Below are 21,800 nucleotides of genomic sequence, written 5' to 3'. Positions count from 1 at the left end.
TGATGATGAGATCAGATCTGTGTGTGGATCACACTGGCGGTTCTCAGACTTATTGTGCATACAAAAATCTCGCTGGATTATTACAATTAATGGCTAAAGGAAAAGTTTGGAAATGTAAAATGATATTGCGTGCTGACACTCTACAGCAAAAGATATAAATATTGTCTCGAAACCAATTTCTTTTGTGAAAATACTAACATACCAAAGACTTTTGCACAGTACTGTATCTTATGTGGAAGTCTTGAGACCAAAAAATGTCCGTCCAATCATTGCATTCAGGCCGAATGCAATGGATATCCTTCCTGCCTGTAAAAATACAGATACCACACATCAGCGCATTCTATGAGGCTATGCAGAAATGTAGACACTTACAATGCGTCCAAAATCAAATACTCGCTACTATATAGTAAGTGAAAAACAGTACACCAAAAAAGTATGTCCGAACACAAACAAGTACCCAAATGATCTAGCCAGCCCGGCTCTGCCCTCCTACGTACTTCCGCTCAACTGTCATTTTCCTTCAGTACTACATCTGGGATTGCGCTGTAGTCTTTGGTTTTCTCCGATCAATTTTTTTACCAGGCAGCGGCAGTAATGGCAGCGGAGAAAGCCATTCGGTCCGTTGTGGCGACACTGCCGAATATCAAGAAGTTAAAGCCAGAGCAAAATCTTTTGGCCATGATGTTGTGGCCCTCCTCCCCACTGGGTTTGGGAAAAGTTTGATTTTCCAGCTCGTTCCGTTATTGGTGAATGAGTTGGCTAAGGCGAACGCTAGGCATACGTCACGACTAAACGTTAGCGATTGGTTATGGCAGATCCAGAGTGACTCTGGGCAGATCCAATAGTTTTACACTTTAATAGAGTACCCACCTACAAGGAAGTTAACGCTTGGCACTGGAGCGGTGCCAGTCTCTATGTACAAATGAAATTAAATGTACGAGAGTCTGGTGAGACCAGGTTACAAATGACCTACTACGTCAGTGAGATTCTGAACTGTGCATTTGATGGTCACTATACTATCCCATTAGGCCACAGGAGAGAATTTATGAATGGAGATTAAGCATCGCAACTGACACTGGTAGGTCAAATTGACAGTAACAACATGGCGGATTATGTATGGACTACATGCTACCCATACTCATAGAACAGAACATACTTTTTTAATGGTCGCAAAGTAAATTCTAATTCAAATGTAATATCTACTCAGACATTATGTGATTTCAGACGTATCGTCAGTCACAGTTGAACCAAAACAACAAACTTATCAAGCAACAAGCGTTCACGTGGTCGTAATTACCGTAATTAAGAGATTGCAACCCGTGACGTTCTACCGGGAGCTGTTCACGTTCAGAATTATGCGTTTCTTTGGTAACACTATCAACGCTGAAATGAATCTGAAGCAGTCAGATGTTATGTGTTTTTAGACATGAGATATTTTAATGCCGTCTCTCATGGCACTTTGCAGACTCTACTCTGGCTATGTGTGTGTGTTCATGTGTTTTGGAGAAGATGTGGCTTTTTAAGACGCTCTGAAGGAAGGTGGGATCTCATGCTTTCAAAGCTAGCTTGCTATATATTGCTAGCCGCTATGAAACTGCAAGGCCTTTAAGCTACATTCGAAAATAATTTTGTTAAAGAAGTATGCAGTTTTGCACATTATTCTCTGTAACGAACAGGTTAGCTAATACATTTCCTTTTTCCAGTGGAGAATGAAGTTTGAGTTTGTGATGGCCATGTCCGATATCCTGGCTTTGCAAATTGTGCCCGCAGCAAAATATCCTAAAATAAATATGTTCAATTTTGAAGTGTTTATATCCAAAAGAAACAATCAGTTCTCAAGTCATTTTCTTCATTTTGTCGAACAAGTCACAAGTCCTTTAATTTGCGACCCGAGTCAGACTCATGTCAAGTCATGTAACTTGAGTCCGCCAGCGCTGTCTGATAGTATCTAACTATCTCTGTTATTCACCGCAGGACCCCTGAAACACTCTCCCTTTGCCTGTGTGCATTCCTGTCGGAGATCTCTGACATCAGCATTTACACACTGACCCGCTTGTGTGTCATTCACTTTAACCTAGAAGAACATGTACACTTAAGTCAACTGAGCTATTTTTCACAGCTCATACCCATCATAATTTCAGCACTTGGTTTTGGCTCAAAGCATGCACCTATTGCACATGCAAATATTCAATGCACCATAAAAGATTAAGCATTGCTGTTCCATCGGAAACTGAGTGCAAACATTTATGAACGTTAAACAGGGCAAACAGCTCTGAATGAAGCTCTTTCATATGGTGTGTGTACAGTGGCAGGGTGTGTAATAAGACTCATTCCTGTTTCGTGTGTAATTATGCGTAACGGTCTAGAACATTGCAGTTCTTATGTCGTTAACTTGTTGTGAACTGACACAACGACCTGATGCGTAATTCAGTTTATTTGGATTAGATGCCCATATATTACGGAAGTTTTAAGAAAAACAAATGATCAGTCATATACACAACAGTACAGCCCATTGAACAGACTGTACATCTACCCTCAGCCTCATTTTTATTCACAAAACATTAAATATGGCATGTTCCCTGACTAAGGTCAAGAAAAAAATATAGATCCCCCCCCCCCCCCACCCCACCCCTCCCATTTCAATTTCTATGGAATAACTTTCAATAGTGAATTGTGCATAATAAGACCAGTAACATGTATTAAAGGAATAGTTCACTTAAAAATGAAAAGTCTTCATCATTTACTTACCATCAAGTTGTTTCAAACCTGTATGAATTCTTTTGCTGAACACAAAATAAGATATTTTGATGAATGTCGGTATCCAGACAGTTGATGGACCCCATTGACTTCCATAGTAGTTTTTGTCCTACTTATGGAAGTCAATGGGGTCCATCAGCTTTCTGGGTACCGACATTCATCAAAATATCCTCTTTTGTGTTCAGCAGAAGAAAGAAACTCATACAGGTTTGGAACAACTCGATGGTGAGTAAATGATGGCAGAATTTTCATTTTTAAGTGAACTATTTCTTTAAGGAAGCAGCTTAGGTCAATGTGGATTACATGTTGACTTTAAATGTGACTTAGAGATTTCATCATGATTTTGTTGGATTCTCTGTCCAAATATTGAAGAACAAGTGAAGTGTGGAAATTTGTCTGTTTGCATTTCCTTGTATTTCAAAGAAACACAAAGCCTGTGCTGCTATTCCCAGTTCAGTAAGCACTGAGTAAATGTGAGGGCCTCCTTATTTATTGAAGTGATGTTTACTATAAAAAAAGTCTGCATGTCCTGTCCAGGAGTGATTTTAGTATCAGCATGGAAACACGGTGCCCAAGTTTACCCAGACTCCTTGTTCTGCATGCCTGCAGGTCATGTTGCACGGATCACAGTATCATGTGATCGCCAGAGACTTTTTTATTATCGTTTCAATTGGTGACTTTGGCTCCAAAACTACTTTGCTGAATGTGTCAGTTTGAGGTTCACAGGGAGGAGATTCACAGAGTGGTCTTATACATATATGTTCTTTTGGTAACACGTAAATCTTGTGAATCTTACACCTGCACCCTGCATGCATGTCGCAGCACCAACACTGTTTATTTCCCTGTAACTGCCTTTAAGGCCGTTTCATTCCTGGTTTGGCGGACTGTTCTTTTAGGTTTAGTGCTTCATTAATAATCTTCCACCCACCTTGTGTACATGCGGCGTCATTTGTGTGGTGGAAAACATTACACACGGCTCATAAATCTAGGCAAGTTAGAACAGGGCGAGTGTCGTATCTGGAGAAGTGGTAGAGGCGAAGCCAGAGGAAAGACTGAGCATCTGTCTCTTTTGTTTGAGAGAATCCAGCTCTTCCCATGCTGTTCCTCACTGCATGGAGGTGGGCAATTATAAGACCAGGTCATTTCCCACCCAGCCCTGCAGGCGTGCAGATACTGAGGGCCATGACACAGGTCAAAGTTGACCCTTTAATGCAAGTATCAAACGTGACTTAAAGTTCACTCTGTCTCTGTCAACTTACTCTGTCTCAAGCCAAATGGCGAAGAAAAAACAATTATAAAATAAAACATAAATGTTATGTTAATGTTAAATAATTTGTGGCTTAGCTTTGTGCCCCAAAATTTCAGTTTACACTGTCCCACGCCAATTGGTAAAAGGAATAAAACTAAATAAAAAGGTATATTGGTATTGTCCAGAACATTGAAAGTATTGCCTGAAGCGAACGTTTGTGCAGGTCTAGTGATTCATTTTTAACCCAACTGTTTTAAGCGAGTAGGTATTGACAGATGACCATTCACAGGGTGACGTTGCTCAGAGGCTCAATAATCATTATCAGGCATCATTAGCCTACACTTGGCCTGATGTGTATGGTTTTCCACATACATCAACCCTCTGACAGAGAGCTGAGAGCGTTGTGACAGGAGAGAGCGTCGAGTAAAGGTGTGCTCTTTCACCCTAAAGGCAGCAGGGACAGTCACGCTTGTCTAAATAGAAAGAGAGAGAGGAACGTGAGACTAGGGGTCAGTGATTTTGGTTGCCAGAATGAATTATGTGGTTAAGAGTTCTAAAATATTACATAATATTTTATCTAACTCTCCCAGAAGCTGTCCAGAGTGTGGGGAATTTGAATGAGAGTTTGTGGTTTATCAAAGGAGAAGTCTGAATTCTGTTCTCATTTACTAACCCTTATTGTTTCAAATCTGAAAGAATTTCTTTCTTCCATGGAACAAAAATGGGAGAATTTCTAAGGAATATCCTGACTGGTTCTCCATATTATGTGAATGGGATGGGTGCTGCAAATAAAATAAATATGAATATAAAGCCATAAATATCTAAAAAACGTCCAAATCTTCTGACTTCATACAAATGTGCAAAATTTAAGTCGTTATTCTTTGAAAAGTTTCTGTCTGAATTGCCTTTATATGCATCAGATGCATGCAGGTGTGACATTTAACAGGGGCGCCTGCAGGGTTTTGCAAAATCAACACTTTAAAAGTTAAATTCAATATGTGCTCATGTTCAAAATGAAACTTCTGAGAGAGTATAGCTATATTGGCAAACTATACACTTCTGTAATTCTCAGACCAAACGATCAATGAAAGCAACATTACAGAGCAGAGCAGAATGAATGTCTCTCTAGACACTTTTTTAATTTAAAAAAAAAAACACTAAAATCGCAACAATCAACAAAATGGTCAAAGACATCCATCCAGCTCACCTTCACATAGAAAACCAACAGAAAGAAAGTGCAGGAAGAAATTTTCTGTGTGAATGGCTGCTTATTCACAAAACACAATAGCTGAATTTTCTCAGTTACCTCTTAAAAGTAGCCTTTTTCCTACAATCCAATCAATGCCCGAGGATGAAATCAAGTTCCATCCTACATTTATCCTCATTCCAGAAGCCGTTTCACTTCACAATAGGGAAGAAATGACTATCGTAACTTCCATTTCACGTCGACTTTAATCCAAATCTTCTGAAGATACACAATCGCTTTATATGATGAACATATTTAATTTAGGCTTTTATTCACATGTAAACATTGATCAACACTTACATAGAGAACACAAATATAGTATATGGGAGCTCGACTGCAATGCTTCACATGCAAGAACAAACCTCATTGGTTTTTGTGGAAGCTCAACCTTGCTGCCGTGACGCGAGAATGAACTTTATTGGTCCTCACGCATCGAGCAAGCATGCTTTAGCTTCTGTTTACCAAATTTGAGTTCTCTATGTACATTGATCAATGTTGATATGCTAAAAAAAGCCTAAATGAAATCTCTTCATTATAAAATGAGATCATGTCTCTTCAGAGACAGCTCGATTCATATGGGTTTATTTTACGATCTCTTTATGAAGTCCGAGTTTTGGGTGAATAGACTTTCTGGAAAGACCGAAATCTCTCAGATTTCATTGAAAAAATCATATGGTTTTGAAACAGCATGACTGTAAATGACAGATTTTTCATTTTTGCTGAACTATTCCTTTATCAAAGCTATTGTCACACGTAGAGTGAAATAATAGTGAATAAAAACCCTCTGCAGGAGACAGCTTGTCTCTCCAGCCTGCTGTATTGAGCCCCTCCATGTCATTGTCAGACCCCTGCATAAAACTCATTCATGAACTCCCAAAGTGGCCTTTCTTTTCCCCTCTGGCAGCCATTGGCCTGCCACTAACTGATAAGTGAACTGTGCTGAGAGATGCATTGAGGAATGAATAGGAACAAATTGTTTGGCACTACACTATAGATCTACAAGCTCTCAGTCTCACACTGGGAGTCTCATTCCCTAACAGCATCACTACAGCTGGCCGATGAATGCAGTTTATACAACTGAACGGAATATTTAGCCAAAAATTAATATTCTGTTTTGTTTTTTATCACAAAAGAACACATTTTTGTTATGAACTGCTTTGTACATACAAGAGCTTACCGTACATGAAGATTCTCTTTCGTGTTCCAAATAACAATATTGGTTTCGGATTAAATAATTATTAATGACTATTCCTTTTAACACAACCAAGTGTAATGGGGATTACATAGAAAGCTGTTTTACTTTATAGCTTCCCAAAATTAGCAGTGGAAATCCTGTGCTGAATCTTATCTCACACACTGATCTCAGGATTCCTGTCAGTCATTGCTGCTTTATTCTCTGAATGAACAAAGAGCAAATGATTCACTCATGACAATACAATCATAAGACTCAGTTACCTTGTCTGTAAAGCCATTTCAACACGGCCAGGGTCAATGATGACTCCTTTGAACCATGTTTTAACCCTGTAGTCTTGAGTTAACCAATGGAATGAGGTGAGTATGGCACAAGATTGATATTTTGATGTAGGATATAAGATTGATATAGGAGACCATCTCCAGCCTCTGTTCCTCTGTGACACGAAACAGCATTCCTGCTGAGAGTTCAGTCAGATGGACATCAGACCGTCTCATCACAATGGAAAAGGAGTCTGAATTACGACACACCATCTGCGGCACACCACTCTATTTTACTATAGCAATAATATCATAATGTGGAACCAATTAGTGCACAATATTTGAGTTTTTGGCTTGGACTGGTTTTATATTCTGCTTATATTATAAGTTTGTGATTTCTGAAACCTTGTTACTAATAAGAATAAGAATAAAAGTTTAAAATAATAGTTATTTTAACCCCCCCCCCCCCCCCCCCCCCTCCTATTATTATTATTTACTTGAAGATATTATTTACTTGAATGCAATGACACTATTGGATGAGAACTGAACTGAGCTGGATAATGACATCACTGTTTCTCCAGAGCAGCATTGTAAGTGAATTGAACTCATTCCATAACTGATAAGAAGTAATGTAATATAATGAGTTACACCCAGCTTTGATACTGCTGTTTACTATTGTCTTATTAGAGCTTCTTTACAACGGGATTGAATAATGCTTTGCATCATTAATAGTTATTTTCCTGTGTATCACTGCAAAGCTGCTATGAAACAAATACATAAAGGTGACAACTATCATTTTCATGTGAAGTTTTATAATGTTACAGTAGTTATAATAGTTTATATAAACTAAATATATTTAAACAATGGTGGTTGCGTATATATATACACACACACACACACACACACACACACATATATATATATATATATATATATATATACATGTATATAATTCTCTATTTGGAAAGTGATTTTTTGTTATCCAATTCTTCATTTATCCATTAGATCTGTATAAGCACAGAAAGGCAGATAATTATTCTGCCAATTTTAATTTTCTTTAAAGAAGGGAGATTTTCTTTATCCCTAAATCATTTAGACAAGTATATTCCATTGATCTCCTGTGGTCTTTTCAGAGATTACGCCATACTGGATTAAACACCCTTTTCCGCTTTCACGCTGTTCAAAGACAGAAATTCTTCGTCAAGCTTTCCGCTGTCCTTTCTACCTCTGGAACCCCGTGCCTTTTTGTGTGACCTTTGACCTGGGCTCTTTTGCTGTGCATTTGGGTGAAAGGTGGTTGGTGACTGGAGGTTAGGGGAAGGACAGACTCAATAGAGGGACTGAGTTTGAGAAGAGAGTGTTCAACCTGGGAGTTCCATTACTTTAAATCAATGTGCCCCACTGGGACGGGGGCTCCGTTGTCCCACCATCAAACATCCCAGTGTCCCAGTGTGTTAGCAGGGTGAGGAGAGTTCTGTGTATGTGAGCAAGCGCTATAGATTTATAGTGTTTGAATTGTTCTGAATTATTCAGTGCATATGGGTTAATGGAACCGCAGGAATCTCTGCATGCTGCTAGATTCATCTATGAATTCTGTTTTTCTTAGCAGAGGACTCATTTTAATGTGATGTGATCATCTTCATCTCTCTTTATGCCACATATATTCTATATATATATATATACGATCTGCACTTAAACATATTCTCAGCTTTATTGAGGCGTTGCGCTCCATTTTGCAAGTAACTGCATACTCACTTACATTCTGTCTGTGGTACACATTATTTTGAAACACAATTATTTTGGAAGCAACTATTATGCTTTTTTATTATTTTAGAGACGATCCATTTTGATGATCCATTTGAAGATGCGTTTGTGATATTAATAGCAAGTGTTGACATCTGTCTCACCACTGTTGATGTTGATGGTTAGACAGATACCAGGTTTAAAAACAATATTTGACAGCAACATGGTCAGATTGTCCTCCAAAATCAACTCAAATGAAGTTAGCAGATGGTCTCTTGGTGAGTTTTGTCCATCTGCAGATCCATACGTGGATATATGCATGTAACCCCTTTTAAATGTGATGTATGACCCTAAAGTTGGACATTATTGATCTGGATCATTGCAGCTTAATGCCCTAAATGTGAACTTGACAGAGAACAATTCACACGCATGACAGTTATGAATATGAATGTTTAAATATATTTCCTGAAAAGAAACCGTGTGCCTGCAGGAACACGTCTGCGCTGATGTTTCTTCAGTGCAACTCTCTCATTCTCTGCTCACAGTTGACAGTGCTGACTTACTGCCATAATGGTGTCTTTCAGAGTGAATATTCCTCATGTTTGCCCCCAGCTGCTGTCACAGGAGGATAAATCTGTGTTATTTCCATCTCGTCTAACAACATGAGTTCATGGAGCAGTTTTCAGGTTTAACTGTTTAATGTCTAATGCATGTGAACATACTGAGAGTGTCGATGCACTCTAAAAAGAAATTCAGGAAACCTGTTGCCACAACTTAAATAAATGCAAAGTTGCATGTTAATAATTGTAATTCATTGTAGTTCAAGTTAAGACAACATTATTTTGATGAGATTAAGTGAAAGACATGTTAGCTTTTAACACTGTTGTGTTTGCATTTAAAAGTTTTCTTTATTTTTAAGTTTTTGTGGCTACCATTGCACTTTTTACCATTCATTAAATTGGCATGCTAAATAAGTGACATTTAGCATGTATGCAAGCTGGTATAGCTGAAATAGATAAGGTTATTTGGTTTCAGGTCCACTACTTAATTTTGTTTAAATTTGAGCAATTAACTTAAAAATTTGTGTTTATCTTATAAATTATTAAGTTTATTGTATATTTTTTTTGGTTGAACATATTTTCATTAGAAGTTGTCATAACACAAACATATGTGTTATGTTTTTTGTTGATTTAGAGTTTTTTTTTTTTTTGGTCTACATGATCTGCATGGATTTTGTCCTGAATGAAATGTGAAATGTCCTGAATTTCATCCTTTGAAAGAATTTTTGAAATCCTCTTCATTCTTTGTGAATTTCTCACATAGTAACACTGATCTCCAAATGAGGAAAGTTGTTTGCCTTGGCCGAATGTTCAGCTGGACCTGTTGTTCACCTCTCCCACTTTCCAACACATCCAGACCACCGCCTGTCCTCATCCAGACGCCCACAGGCCCAGAGCTGCCAAGATGTGCCCGCTAGCTCTGCCAAGCAACTTATCTCGGAGTTAAGCAGTTACGTCGGCACATCTAGCGCTCGCTGGCCAGTCCGATGAGGATGTGAGAGCGCTGCTGTCCTGTCCGATGAGCGCAGGTGCAGAAAAACTACTACAGTGTGAGTCTGCTGCATGTGCAGGGAGGAGAAGCAGAAACCTTGTTGAGGCTTGTGTGAAATAAATTAAGCAGCAATATGAAATGAAATGGACCAATGCACTAATGATTGCAATGAACAATTCTTCTGGCAGTAAAATAGTTAATTAGAATAATGAAGAGTCCAATCAGAATAGTCTGAACTATCCATTTTGTTGTACATTGCTAAGTGTTTTCACACTGTGCTTAACACTGGGTTATTGATTGCCGCTACAAATCCTGCTTTTAACCCCTGGGTAAAGGAACATTTCACACTTGTAATTTAGAAGTGGGGTTAGCACTTTTACCCGGGGTTATGAAACCCCAACAGGTTTAGTTCAATGTTTGCGGTGTTAACCCATCATTGTGTTGTCAAACTTGTACAATCTGAATAGATGAAGAAACAAAATGTCATGGATATCTTAGTAATAGACAGCCAATCACATGCCTCATATTCCCATGCTATAAACAGACACAGAAAACACTATGCTTTGTATAAACAGTTTCAGCATTTCTGGAGGAAAATGTCAAATCTTATTGAGTGTATTTTGGCACCAAATTTCAAATGGTTTTCTATGGAAAAGCACTTAACGAGAAACTGCACATTTCATTAATATTCTAGGTTCATCTGCTTACATAGTACACATCATCAATAAAGTGTAAATTGAATTTGGTCTTTTAATATCAGTGTCTTACTACATTTGTACTCAGTACAAACCTGGTAAAAGTGACTGGCGGGCAGCAGAGGAAAGCCTTGCGTTTCTAGTGATTTTGTTACAGTTTTATGAATTGATCACACTAGTGTTCCCTGGTCAGTAAAGTAGTCTGTGTATTTGTTAGGTTTGTGTGTCATCTGAAGCCAAAGTTTGATTCTGACAAAAGAGTAGGCCTATATGTTTTTGACTAGTATGTTTGATTTGGAAGTTGAAGTTTTAGGTTTGTGCAAGTTGGTTTGCAGTTTTCAGATTGTGTTTATATTTGTGAAGTGTGTGTTAGGAATCTAGAAAAACTGTAATAGGAATACATGCAATTGGGAATTTTTGTGAGGGCAAAAGATTTCCCCATGCAGATTTCGCAACGGGTTCACGTTCATCACACAGGTTCGACACATTGATCAACCAAAAGCTGCTTGGTTTGAAAGTGTCTTCTGAGTGAGCTGTGCTTTATACATCGCTGCACTGTTGACAATAAACAATGGACCTTTTCTTGCCTGCAGTATTTCACTAATGCGACTGCACCCTGACCCAACTGACGTTTCAGCAATGACTTGATCAGACCACTACATTTTCTTAACATTTCAAATTCAAATGACATAATGGAGCATTGCCAGGAGAGCTGTAAGTGTTGTGTTTTGTCTTCTCTTCACAGAGCTTCATGTTGTTTAATGCAGATTAAAGCCTCCTCTATCTCACCTGCTAACAGAGGGCATGACCCTGCGTATCTGTCTGACTCCACAGTATTTAGCTGAGCTCTAACACCATAAGCACCAAGTCTTAGCCTGCGTCTTCTCAGAGTTGTCTTTTGGTTGTTTCCATACACTACTCTATAAGTAACAGGGATTTTTCATCATCTCCCAGCTAACATTAGGAAAACACAATTGTTAAGTACTTTTAATTCGTGTCTTAACACATTTTTTCAAGATAGCTTTTACTTGACTACTGTGGCCTGTTGCATGAAGCCGGTTTTTGTTGCTTACCCAGTTAAGTTTGAAATTAGTTTGAACAGACTCTGTTTTTGGGGCTTAAGTTTTTAGCGGTGTTCATGCTCCGCGGCTAACCTTCTATGGAGCAGGTTTTATTCTGCAAACCAAACTCAAACCAAAGTTCGCAAACCAAAACTACTGGACCTGTAAGATGTGAGCAAAGTGACATATATCTGATGCAATAAAGCCACGCCTCCTATATCTCTTGCTACAAATTAAGGCACTTTATAGTGAAGACATTTATTGCTGCTAATTATTTAATATATTTATATTATATTAATTCGATTTTTTTTATGTATTATATAATTATTATATGAATTGACTATTAATATTATAATATATTATTATATCTAAAATAATGTTTAAATTATAATAAATATATAGGCCTACATATAAATACAAGCTTTAATATATAAAGAAAAATATTAAATTGTTAAATTGATCAAAAGTGACAGTAAAGACTTAACGAGTGTATATTTGGCGTGGTATTTTGGTATTTTGGCCCGAACCAAGAGTACTCCCCCCGGCTGGGATAAGAAACCAGTATGGACTCTGGGTGCAAGTGGGATTTTCCCATATATGGGAATAAAAACAACAACACTACATGTTACAAAGATTTAGGTTAAAAAAACACAATTTGAAATTTCTATTCATCAAAGAATCCTGAATAAAATGCATCAGAGTTTCACAAAAATAATAATCAGCACAACTGTTTTTAACATTGATAATAATTAGAAATGTTTCTTGAGCAGCAAATCATCATATTAGAATGATTTCTGAAGGATCATGTGACACTGAAGACTGGAGTAATGATGCTGAAAATTCAGCTTTGCCATCATAAATTGCATTTTTACATACAGTTGCAGTTACAAATGCAGATGTAACTGAACAAATGCAGTTACAACAACTGCATTTGTTCACAAATAACTGCGATCACATTGGAACTGGATGGTGAAAGAGCACAGCTTAAACACAAAGTGCTGAGGAGGTGACCAGGTGTCACAAACTCCCCAGAGCAACTGCAAACCACTGACCCCTGCTGTGGGCTCAATCATTCAAGAGCATTAGCAGACTAACTCACAGCCCTGAATTAATTAACAACATACTCTTAGGCCCGGTTTCACATACAGGGCTTAGATTAAGCCAGGATTAGACCTTAGTTCAATTAGAAATAGCTTTTAAAAACTTCCCTCAGAAAAAAACCTTACTGGTGTGCATCTTGAGAAACAACAATGGCACTGATATATTTTTAAGATATTTTCTTTCAATTAAAACAGCTCAAACATGCATTTTAGTCTGGGACTAGGCTTAAGCCTTGTTTGTGAAACCAGTGGTAAGTCCACACTGAGAATGAAAATACTACACACTCAAAGGTTTTTGATGCAAGGAGACACGCCATGAAACATATCTTAAAATCTGTCAACTTTAATCTCTTGAAGACATTAATTGTATTAAATACGTTATATAGCTTTTCCAGTTTTTCCGAATGAATTAAGATTTGAGTTTATTCTCATGTGAAACAGGAAATGCTTCATTTGTAGCAAGGCGAGTCTGGAACTATATTTACATGAAATACAAAAATAGAAATTCACAAAATAGTATTACAGATAAATTTACAATAACCAACTCTATACAATTACAATTATATTTCTATAAAAAAAACTATTTAAATAATCTTACAGCTCAAGTTTTTCAGAGAGCACAGCCATTACTGTCAAATGTGTGTTTCTTATGCATTAGTTTGAGTTTGTTTGTATGGGCGCAAGTATAGAAAAATTGTTGTGGAACTTCATCGTTCAGCATGTGAAACCAGGAGTGTGTGTTGTCCGTCTTCACTGCAGTTCAGGTTTGTCAGGTGTGCTCTGGCTGTCAATGCGTTGGGCTCCAGTCATCCCGTCTCTAACTCACATGCCTTTAGTGGGGAGCAAGAAGAGAACATACTTAGTACATTTCCAGGTCCTCTGTGTCAAGGTTATTCTTGGTCCTCTTTTTATGAACCCCCTCAATGAACTCTGAATATAATAATAAATTAGCTTCCTCAACGCATGAACAGAAGCATTTACTGCAGTAGCTTACCCCGACACCATTAGGGAAAGTAAAGGAGTCTACATAAATGTTTTTACCTTAGGTTTTAAGAGAGGACAGTTGTCATAAAAAATGTTTTATGACTGTTTTGAAGCATGAAACTATATAAATGATATAAATATAATGATATGATATGACTACTTTCTCTGTGACCAACTTCCAGTTTGAGTCATTGAAGGTCTATACACTCTCTCTCTCTCTCTCTCTCTCTGTCTCTCTCTCTCTCTCTCTCTCTCTCTCTCTCTCTCTCTCTCTCTCTCTCTCTCTCTCTCTCTCTCTCTCTCTGATGCAAGTTACAGATCTCTAGAGTGTAGGAGCGATCCAAAACAAATCAACTTAACTGTGTTAATGCATCAGTGAAGAAGTCTAGGAGTGTGTACGATTTGACCTAATGATTAGCATTTTTCACAAACATCCGTTGATTCAAGAGTGACTTGTTTCTTCTCACAATCTAAATACTGTCCCACATCTGATGATTAATAAAAAGCGTGGGTGGTATGAACTAAATCATATATCTATGAGTTTTTAATAACAATAATGGTATACTGAATACACTACTGTTCAAAAGTTTGGAATTAGTACGATTTTTTTTTGTTTTTGAAAGAAATCGCTTACGCTCGCCAAAAGCTGAATTTTTTAAAATAAAAAATTACAGTAAAAACAGTAATACTGTGAAATATTATTACAATTTAAAAACACTATACATTATATCATTTTTTCCAGTGTTGGTATAGCTGTATTTTCAGCATCATTACTCCAGTCTTCAGTGTCACATGATCCTTCAGAAATCATTCTATGCTGATTTGCTGCTCAAGAAATTTTTCTTATTATTATCAATGTTGAAAAAGTTCTGGAAACAGTTTAATGCGTTATTGTAAAAAGAAAACTCTTACTGATCAAACCTTCATATATTACTGACACTACACCATATAGATGTTTAATTAACATTATTTTAAACATTAAATTTAGTGTTTAAATTTAAAATTTAAAATTAACCTTATTTTTATTTCCCTTATATTTCAACTTTTTGTTATAATCCAGTGAAATACCCGCAAATAAATAAATAAAATAATAATAATCTTATTCATATTTTATAATGCTGTTTTTGCACTGATAATATTATGTAACACTTATATTACATTTTATTATATTCATATTCATGTAAAAGGATGGCCTTTTAGATGAAAATTATACAGTAATCATACTATCCTAATACTGATATTAAACCACATTTTAGGCTTAATATTAAGAAATCTGCACTGAACAATAAAGAAGTACTCCAAATAAATTTGAATAATAATATTTGTATTATTAAGTCACAAGCAATATGTCAGTAAATTTGTTAATGGATTTGTAGTATACTTAGTATGAAATAAACATATTTTAAATACATTTTGGTATAGGTCTTTTCACAAGGGTGGTCATCAACATAGATATCATGCATAAAATCATGCTGCAAATTATTTAAAATTTGACCTCAAAACAAAAGTATTGCAGTCTTTGAATCCACGTCCTTCAGCACTTACTTGCTAATGTTCTGTCAAGGTCAGCAATGAAGTCCTCTAGCTCTTTAGTGTCTCCAAGTTTAGCTGAAGAGAAACATATGCAGTTGATTAACACAGTACAGGAAATAAAACAATAAATGACTCATTGGTGTTAATTAAATAAACAAAACAGAAATGTTTGAACTCACGTTTAGGAGATGTGACCAAGGGACTGATGGATGAGTGGGAGAAGACGCTGGGAGAGTTGAGCTTCTCATCACTGAAGCTGAAACTGTTTCTGTTCAAGGACTCTGCACCTGTTAAAGAAGGAAAAAGAGACAGAGAAAGTCAGAAATGAAAAGCTGAAGCTTCCTGTGTGTGTACAGCATGTGTTCCTCTAACTCCACACCAGTGCTTCTCAACAGGTGGCTCACGACCCACAATAGTGATAGAGCGCAGACAGCAGGGAAAAGACAAAGTTATAATGCCATTAATGCAATGCAACTAAACAAACAACAGTTAGCAAACACTCGACATCTGTCACTCCGTGGAAGAATCCAAATTAAACTGATGCTGCCAAGAAACAAATTATGCAAGGTAAAAGAAAATATAAGTCAAACTAGACTATCAGTCAAAAATTTAGAATAATTATATCATTACTTTTGTTTTTGTTTTTGAAAGAAATAACATTTTAGTTTGAATACATTTTAAAATGTAATGTCCTTTATTTCATCAGCATCACATGATCCTTCAGAAATCATTCTAATTTGCTGCTTAGTTATTAATAAGGATTTATAAGCAATTTTCACTTTATATTTTCAAATAATTGCAGCCTTGGTGAGCATGTTTTTCAACAACATTGAAAAATCTTAATTATTCCAAACTTCTGACCAGTTAAATACATTAAAAAATACTATTTTAAAGATTCCATTTTTTTTTAGGTATTCTACAATAAGTTTACTTGCATCCAAGGTCAAAAAACACTTACAATGTTCACTTAAAATCACCTAATTTCTAAAAGAGTCTGAAAACGAAGATAATTTGAAGATTCAGTCTCTCTAAACCCCTCCTTTCCGAGAGCAGACTCTGCTCTGATTGGTCAGCTGACTCGGTCTGTTGTTATTGGTCTACCGCTTATAGTGCATGCCAGAAAACTAAATGTCCATTACCATATCCTAATCTCAGCTTCAGAACCCGTATATACAGTGATATGAACAGTAACGATTTCACCGTATCAATTTGAGCCCGAGTTCTCTTCTTTTTGAAATTGAGATTCGCAGCAAATACTGAAAACAGTATTTCTTGTCATGTCGACAAATCGCTCCATAACTCTTCTTGGCCTCAACTACAACTACAGTATTGAGGGTCAAAGTAGACGTTGTTCCCCGGCAGCCGATGAAGGTTACATAGGTATGTACCAGGAAAAATTCCTGACGACTAATTCCAGCAGCTCAGAATCGATTCTTTCTTTTAGGAGACGATAACTTTATTTGTCATGCAATTTGATCTTCAAAACTTTGCAGACCTTTTACATTCACAAACAGCTTTACTGCATGAAAGGTAATATTTGAAAAAGGCATATTTAAATAACGTTTCACTCGCAACATCTGTACACATTTCCTTGCAGAGAGCATGAAATCATTGAAACTCAAGGGACAACTAGACAAACTCTAGTCTGGAAGTCTATAGAATTTAGTGAGCGTTAAACCAGTGGAGCGGCACTGCTCTCTACCACACAGGCTTCCCAAACATGTGCACTGACCCATAACCAGAGGGGGTAGGGGGTGTCGTGGGGGTTAATCTGTGCTAGCAGAGCAGGTTGAGTTTGTAATCAATGCATACTCCTCTAATAACAGCCTCTCTCTCTCTCACGAGAACACTTTCAAAGCAGTTTCAACCGTGACCCAGCCTCCAGCAGGCTAATTTAAAGCCAAGGATCTGACCCTGACTCAGATGGTTTGAAACCCTGGTTTACACATTCTTAGTTTAAGGCAGAGCAGGCGTGCTATTGCACAGAAGCTCGACTTTGCCCAACGCTTCAGTCATTAGACCCTTGAAGTGTCAGGGTTCTGCCCTGTCAGTCTTGTCTCAGTTCAATGTTTCTTTGTTTGTCTTGTGTCTGAGCACATGGCTTTGTCTTTGTTTGTGTTGGCCATTTGCTCCTCTTGCACGCCCCCTTGTTTATGGGCGGTACAAGTTCTGGTCCTTGTTTCACTGATTGTGCTCACCTGATCCTCATGTGCTCTGATCCTTTATATTGTGCTCCTTTCCCTTTTGTCTTTGCTGGTTTGTTGGGTGTGTGAGATTTTTGCTTGTCTACTGATCTTTTTAGACCGTGTTCCCTGCAAGTTCTAGTTTTTGAATTTTATTCTTTTTAGTTTGCTGTACTCTAGTTCCAGTCTTTTGCTCCCGTTTTCTCAAGCCTTATTTTAGGTTTCTATTTTAATTAGTCTGTTTTTTTCTCTGTTTATAGTTCCTAGTGTTTTCCTTTTTGTTTATCATTTTCTATCTGCAGTTAAATTAGCTTGTTTTTTTTCTTTCCTCTAGTTGCTGTGCTGAGTCCGTGTATTTCTATTTCTTTTTTCTCTCGTGTTTGTTCCTGTCCTCCATCCTGATCCACCCTGGCTGCTGCTCCCTAGACCAGGCTGTAAGACAGATACAGCTTCAGTTACAGCTCAAAGTTTCCATTCCTCAATACTGCCTGATTTCCAGTGTTGTCGTTACAGTATGTGGTGCTACTCCATCTCCTCGGTTATAGCTTTGCCTGGGTCGGATCTCATCTGACTTCCCTGTCTCCGGTTGACTGTCCTGTCCAACTGTTTGGATCATCCACACTCCTAACCATTCCTATTGTGTCTTGTCAATAAAATTCAATCCCTTGGTCATTCTGCATCTGGTCCTCTTTCTCCATAAGACTGCAGTGACAAAGCCTGACATAAAGAGGTCAAAAAACAAAAAAAAAGCTACGGTCTACTTAAAGGGAGTACACTTTTAAAAAGTGCACTTTGCAATGTCAAATTAAAAGTTTGACTTTAAAGTACATTTTAAATCATTGTTATTATTATCTTTTGTTATGCTTTAAAGAAGCACACTTATTTTGATGCTGACATGCTAAAGTACTTATTTGATATTACATCTATATTTTAAATGTACTAAATTGCAACTTCATTACAAATGTGTAATTATAAATATACATAAATGACATACAAGTTTACATAGAAATTACATTAAAGTACATTTCAGTCTAGCATAAATGCTTTTCAGTAAATTTTAGCTGTGCACTTTAACCATATTACCAATTACTTTAACCATATGAAATTGCATACCGGTATATAAGTGGTACTTATATATACATCTTATACTTATAGTTGACCCTACTTAAGTGGGTCAAACAGCTAACTCCGCTGAATATAAATTTAAACTATAATACATTTATTTAAATGCAATTAACATGCAGTTAAGTGTGTTACATCCAGTTTGCACTTAATCTTATTTTAAAGTATATTATTTCTGTAATAAATACTAATTTTTTAAAAGTATGCTAAAGTGTACTTCTTTTTTTTCGAGAGTATGCTTTTGAAAGGAAAGAGAAAACACTTCCTTTGTTGATGTTTTTCCATTGTTAAATCCTGTAGTCCTGAAGCAGAACCGCTTGAAGCCACTAAACTAGATCAATGGCACGTGTGACAAAATGGCATAAGAATTGATTTGATTCATGCAGTTGCACATATCCATGAGGGTGATTCAGAGCACATAACTCCATTCTGAGCCTCTGACTGCACCAGAGCACAGATTCGGACACATTCCCTGTTTGTTCCAGAAGGAATACTGTGAAGTACAGAGAGATCACTTGCTTAATCATTAAACACAAGAACACTTCCAGAACAAAAGTGCCCATTTATACTGACATGGTTCCTCTTCTTTTGAACCATTCAATGCAATTTTAAGCTACCAAATAAAAGTCTTCCTTATGCATTCATGACGCAATCCTTCTTCAGATTTTGGATAATCTCCAGTTGTAGGATTGACGGAATAAACCTACAGTGAACCTGTGTGTGTCCCAGAACAGTTACTACAACTGGCTAGTGAGAGACTACAAGTCAGGACAATTAACCGACCAATATTTGCGTGTGTGTGTGTGTGTGTGTGTGTGTCAAGGTTTTTATAAGTTATTAACTTCTTATAGCCTGTTAACTGTCAGTGTTCCAGTAGCAGGACACTTGCACAATTTATTTTTTAATTGCCTTTTTTCCCTATCCCATGTTTTAATCATCATGGAAACAGTACTTTAAAATCATTTAGTGGGCTCAATTTTTATGATTTAAACTCAACTTGTTTAGACATATGGCTTTATTTTTCACTTTATTTGGTAAAATATATAATTTGTATAAAAAAATAATTTCAGTAGGCTATATTTGCTTTACAGTAGACTAGACGTTTACGGTTTAATTTTTTTCATTTTCATTCATTCTACTGAGTGCCTTCTTTAAAGAGAGACCTAAGTTACCCTATGTTGCAAAGCATTCATTACCATTCAAGAAAACGGGGGTGACAAGACAGTTAACAGGATAAAAGACGTTTAATGAAACCTATCTGCTCTTTGTGCTGGTGTGTGGGCTCAGATTAGATTAGATAAGATTATGCAGTGTTCAGTGTGCACTGTTACTGAGGGTGCGGACCTTAGATCGTGACAAGATAATGCCCCAAAGGCACGAGCACGTGCGCGCGCTGCTATCAAACTTCTGGAATAATGACACGTCAAATGCAACTTTTGCCTGCATACTATAGCAGTGCACTGCATACTCACTCTCAGAATCGCTGATGCCGCTGTCGCTGACGCTCGCGCTGCTCCGTCTCTTCATGGTTTTCAAGTGCTCATCATATCTGAAGTGTCTCTTTTCCACGGGGGACGTGAAATCCTCAATGACAGCGTCGAATTCACACAACACGGCGTTCAGACCGTCATCATCCTCAAGAAATGCTAGAAAATGCACGCAAAGTTATTTTCAGTCTTGACAGAGAATGCTCTATATAGCGACGCACTATCGCCTCAATGTAATAAGCATGATACTTGCACGGGTGTATAAACCTAAATTTAAGGTTTATCTGAACCAGTCGTAGGCTACTTCATTTGACTATTAAATTGTATTGTTAAACCTTAGACTTACATTTGCTCTGTGACTTCATCTTTGGAGACTTCATCTTCTGCGCTTCTTTAATGTCCAATTCCGAAATATCCGATATAAGATAAAATTTCCTCCTGTTAAAACACACTGTGTCTGAGCTCGTGCGGTCGGTGGGGTTGTTTTAAATGTGTCCCGGCTCCGGGAGGGGGCGGGGCCTGACGGAGGCGTGTCGGACGTGGGAAACGCATCGCCAATGAGACGCTCGCGCTTGTTTTAGCCCTCCGGGACTGGCGTCATTCACTCCTGAAGTATGTGTTTGTAAACAGCTTGTGTGACACATGCACGACATCAGTGATGCTTTATTTTTAACCATAACTCCATCCTGGTCACCCTTCGTTTTGTGATGACTTCACTTGTTGCAATGTTTGACCAGCAATACAGTAATAATGTTACAGGAAAAATGCTTGCGAAGTGTGTAATGTAATAGACGGTACGGAATATAGCCTATCTAAAAATACATCACGGTCCCTATAGCCCTTTGGAGTGTCCACATGTGAGTGTGTCTACATATACTTGTTGAAAAAGTAAAATTCTTCATACTTTGTTTCATCTAGGTTTACTCGTGACATTTGTAAAGTTTTGGAGAATAGGCTACATGACCGGTAGAATCCGTTTTTTTTTTCTTAATTAAAATCCCCAGACACAAAAGACATAAAGGAATAAAAATATCAATATTCAGCCTAATATCAACGTTTTTACTTAATAATAAGTTTTTAAAAAGTATTTGATCAATTGGTAACACTTTACAATAAGGTTTCATTAGTTAACATGAACTTACAATGAACTGCACTTCTTCAGCATTTATTAATCTTTGTTCATGTTCATTTCAACATTTAGGCTATACTAGTACATTATTAAAAATCAAATGTTGTATTTGTTAACATTAGTTAATGCACTGTGAACAAACAACCAACAGCTGTATTTTTATTAACTAACATTAAAAAAGATTTACAAATACAGTAACAGATGTATTGCTCATGCTTTGTTCATGTTAATACATTAACTAATGTTATCAAATGAAACCTTTTTGCAAAGGGATGCTGATTAATTATATTGTAATATATATGGTAATAAAACCATAAATTATCAATAACCAGTCCCCTTTTTTTCATTTATTAACCAAATAGTGTATTTTAATAGAGGATTATGATAAATATTACAAAAGTACTTAGTGCTCCACCAAATGTTGTAATATTTTGGTAATAACTTGTAATAAGTTGTAATAACTTGGTAAAATTTTTAAATTAAATGTAGAATTTCCTTGATTGTAACA

General features: G+C 37.0%; 1 protein-coding gene across 1 annotated transcript; it reads right to left on the bottom strand.

Moving 5' to 3' along the window:
• Positions 1-12,373: 12,373 nt before the first annotated feature.
• rgcc (regulator of cell cycle) lies at positions 12,374-20,756 on the bottom strand. Its single transcript, XM_077216698.1, has 5 exons — positions 20,510-20,756; positions 20,149-20,322; positions 15,551-15,658; positions 15,384-15,446; positions 12,374-13,684 (listed from the first exon to the last, which is right to left on the bottom strand). Exons 1-5 carry the CDS (start codon positions 20,541-20,543, stop codon positions 13,677-13,679), a joined length of 387 nt encoding a protein of 128 aa, XP_077072813.1. The 5' UTR covers positions 20,544-20,756; the 3' UTR covers positions 12,374-13,676.
• Positions 20,757-21,800: the final 1,044 nt, after the last annotated feature.

The sequence above is a fragment of the Siphateles boraxobius genome, unplaced genomic scaffold (assembly GCF_051911475.1).
Source record: "Siphateles boraxobius isolate OS27281-9 unplaced genomic scaffold, OSU_SipBor_1 7, whole genome shotgun sequence".
NCBI classification, from domain to species: domain Eukaryota; kingdom Metazoa; phylum Chordata; class Actinopteri; order Cypriniformes; family Leuciscidae; genus Siphateles; species Siphateles boraxobius.
The sequence above is the reverse complement of the archived record's forward strand: the minus strand, read 5'-3'. Positions and strand labels throughout refer to the sequence as shown.

What these genes read in the sequence shown, in the direction of transcription:
- rgcc (XM_077216698.1), bottom strand. Translation starts at nt 20,543, where the DNA reads ATGAAGTCTCCAAAGATGAAGTCACAGAGCAAAT. An exon ending in CGGCATCAGCGATTCTGAGA is followed by an intron (nt 15,659 to 20,148) that starts GTGAGTATGCAG and finishes CTTCTTTAACAG; the next exon opens with GTGCAGAGTCCTTGAACAGA. An exon ending in CTTGGTCACATCTCCTAAAC is followed by an intron (nt 15,447 to 15,550) that starts GTGAGTTCAAAC and finishes GTTTCTCTTCAG; the next exon opens with CTAAACTTGGAGACACTAAA.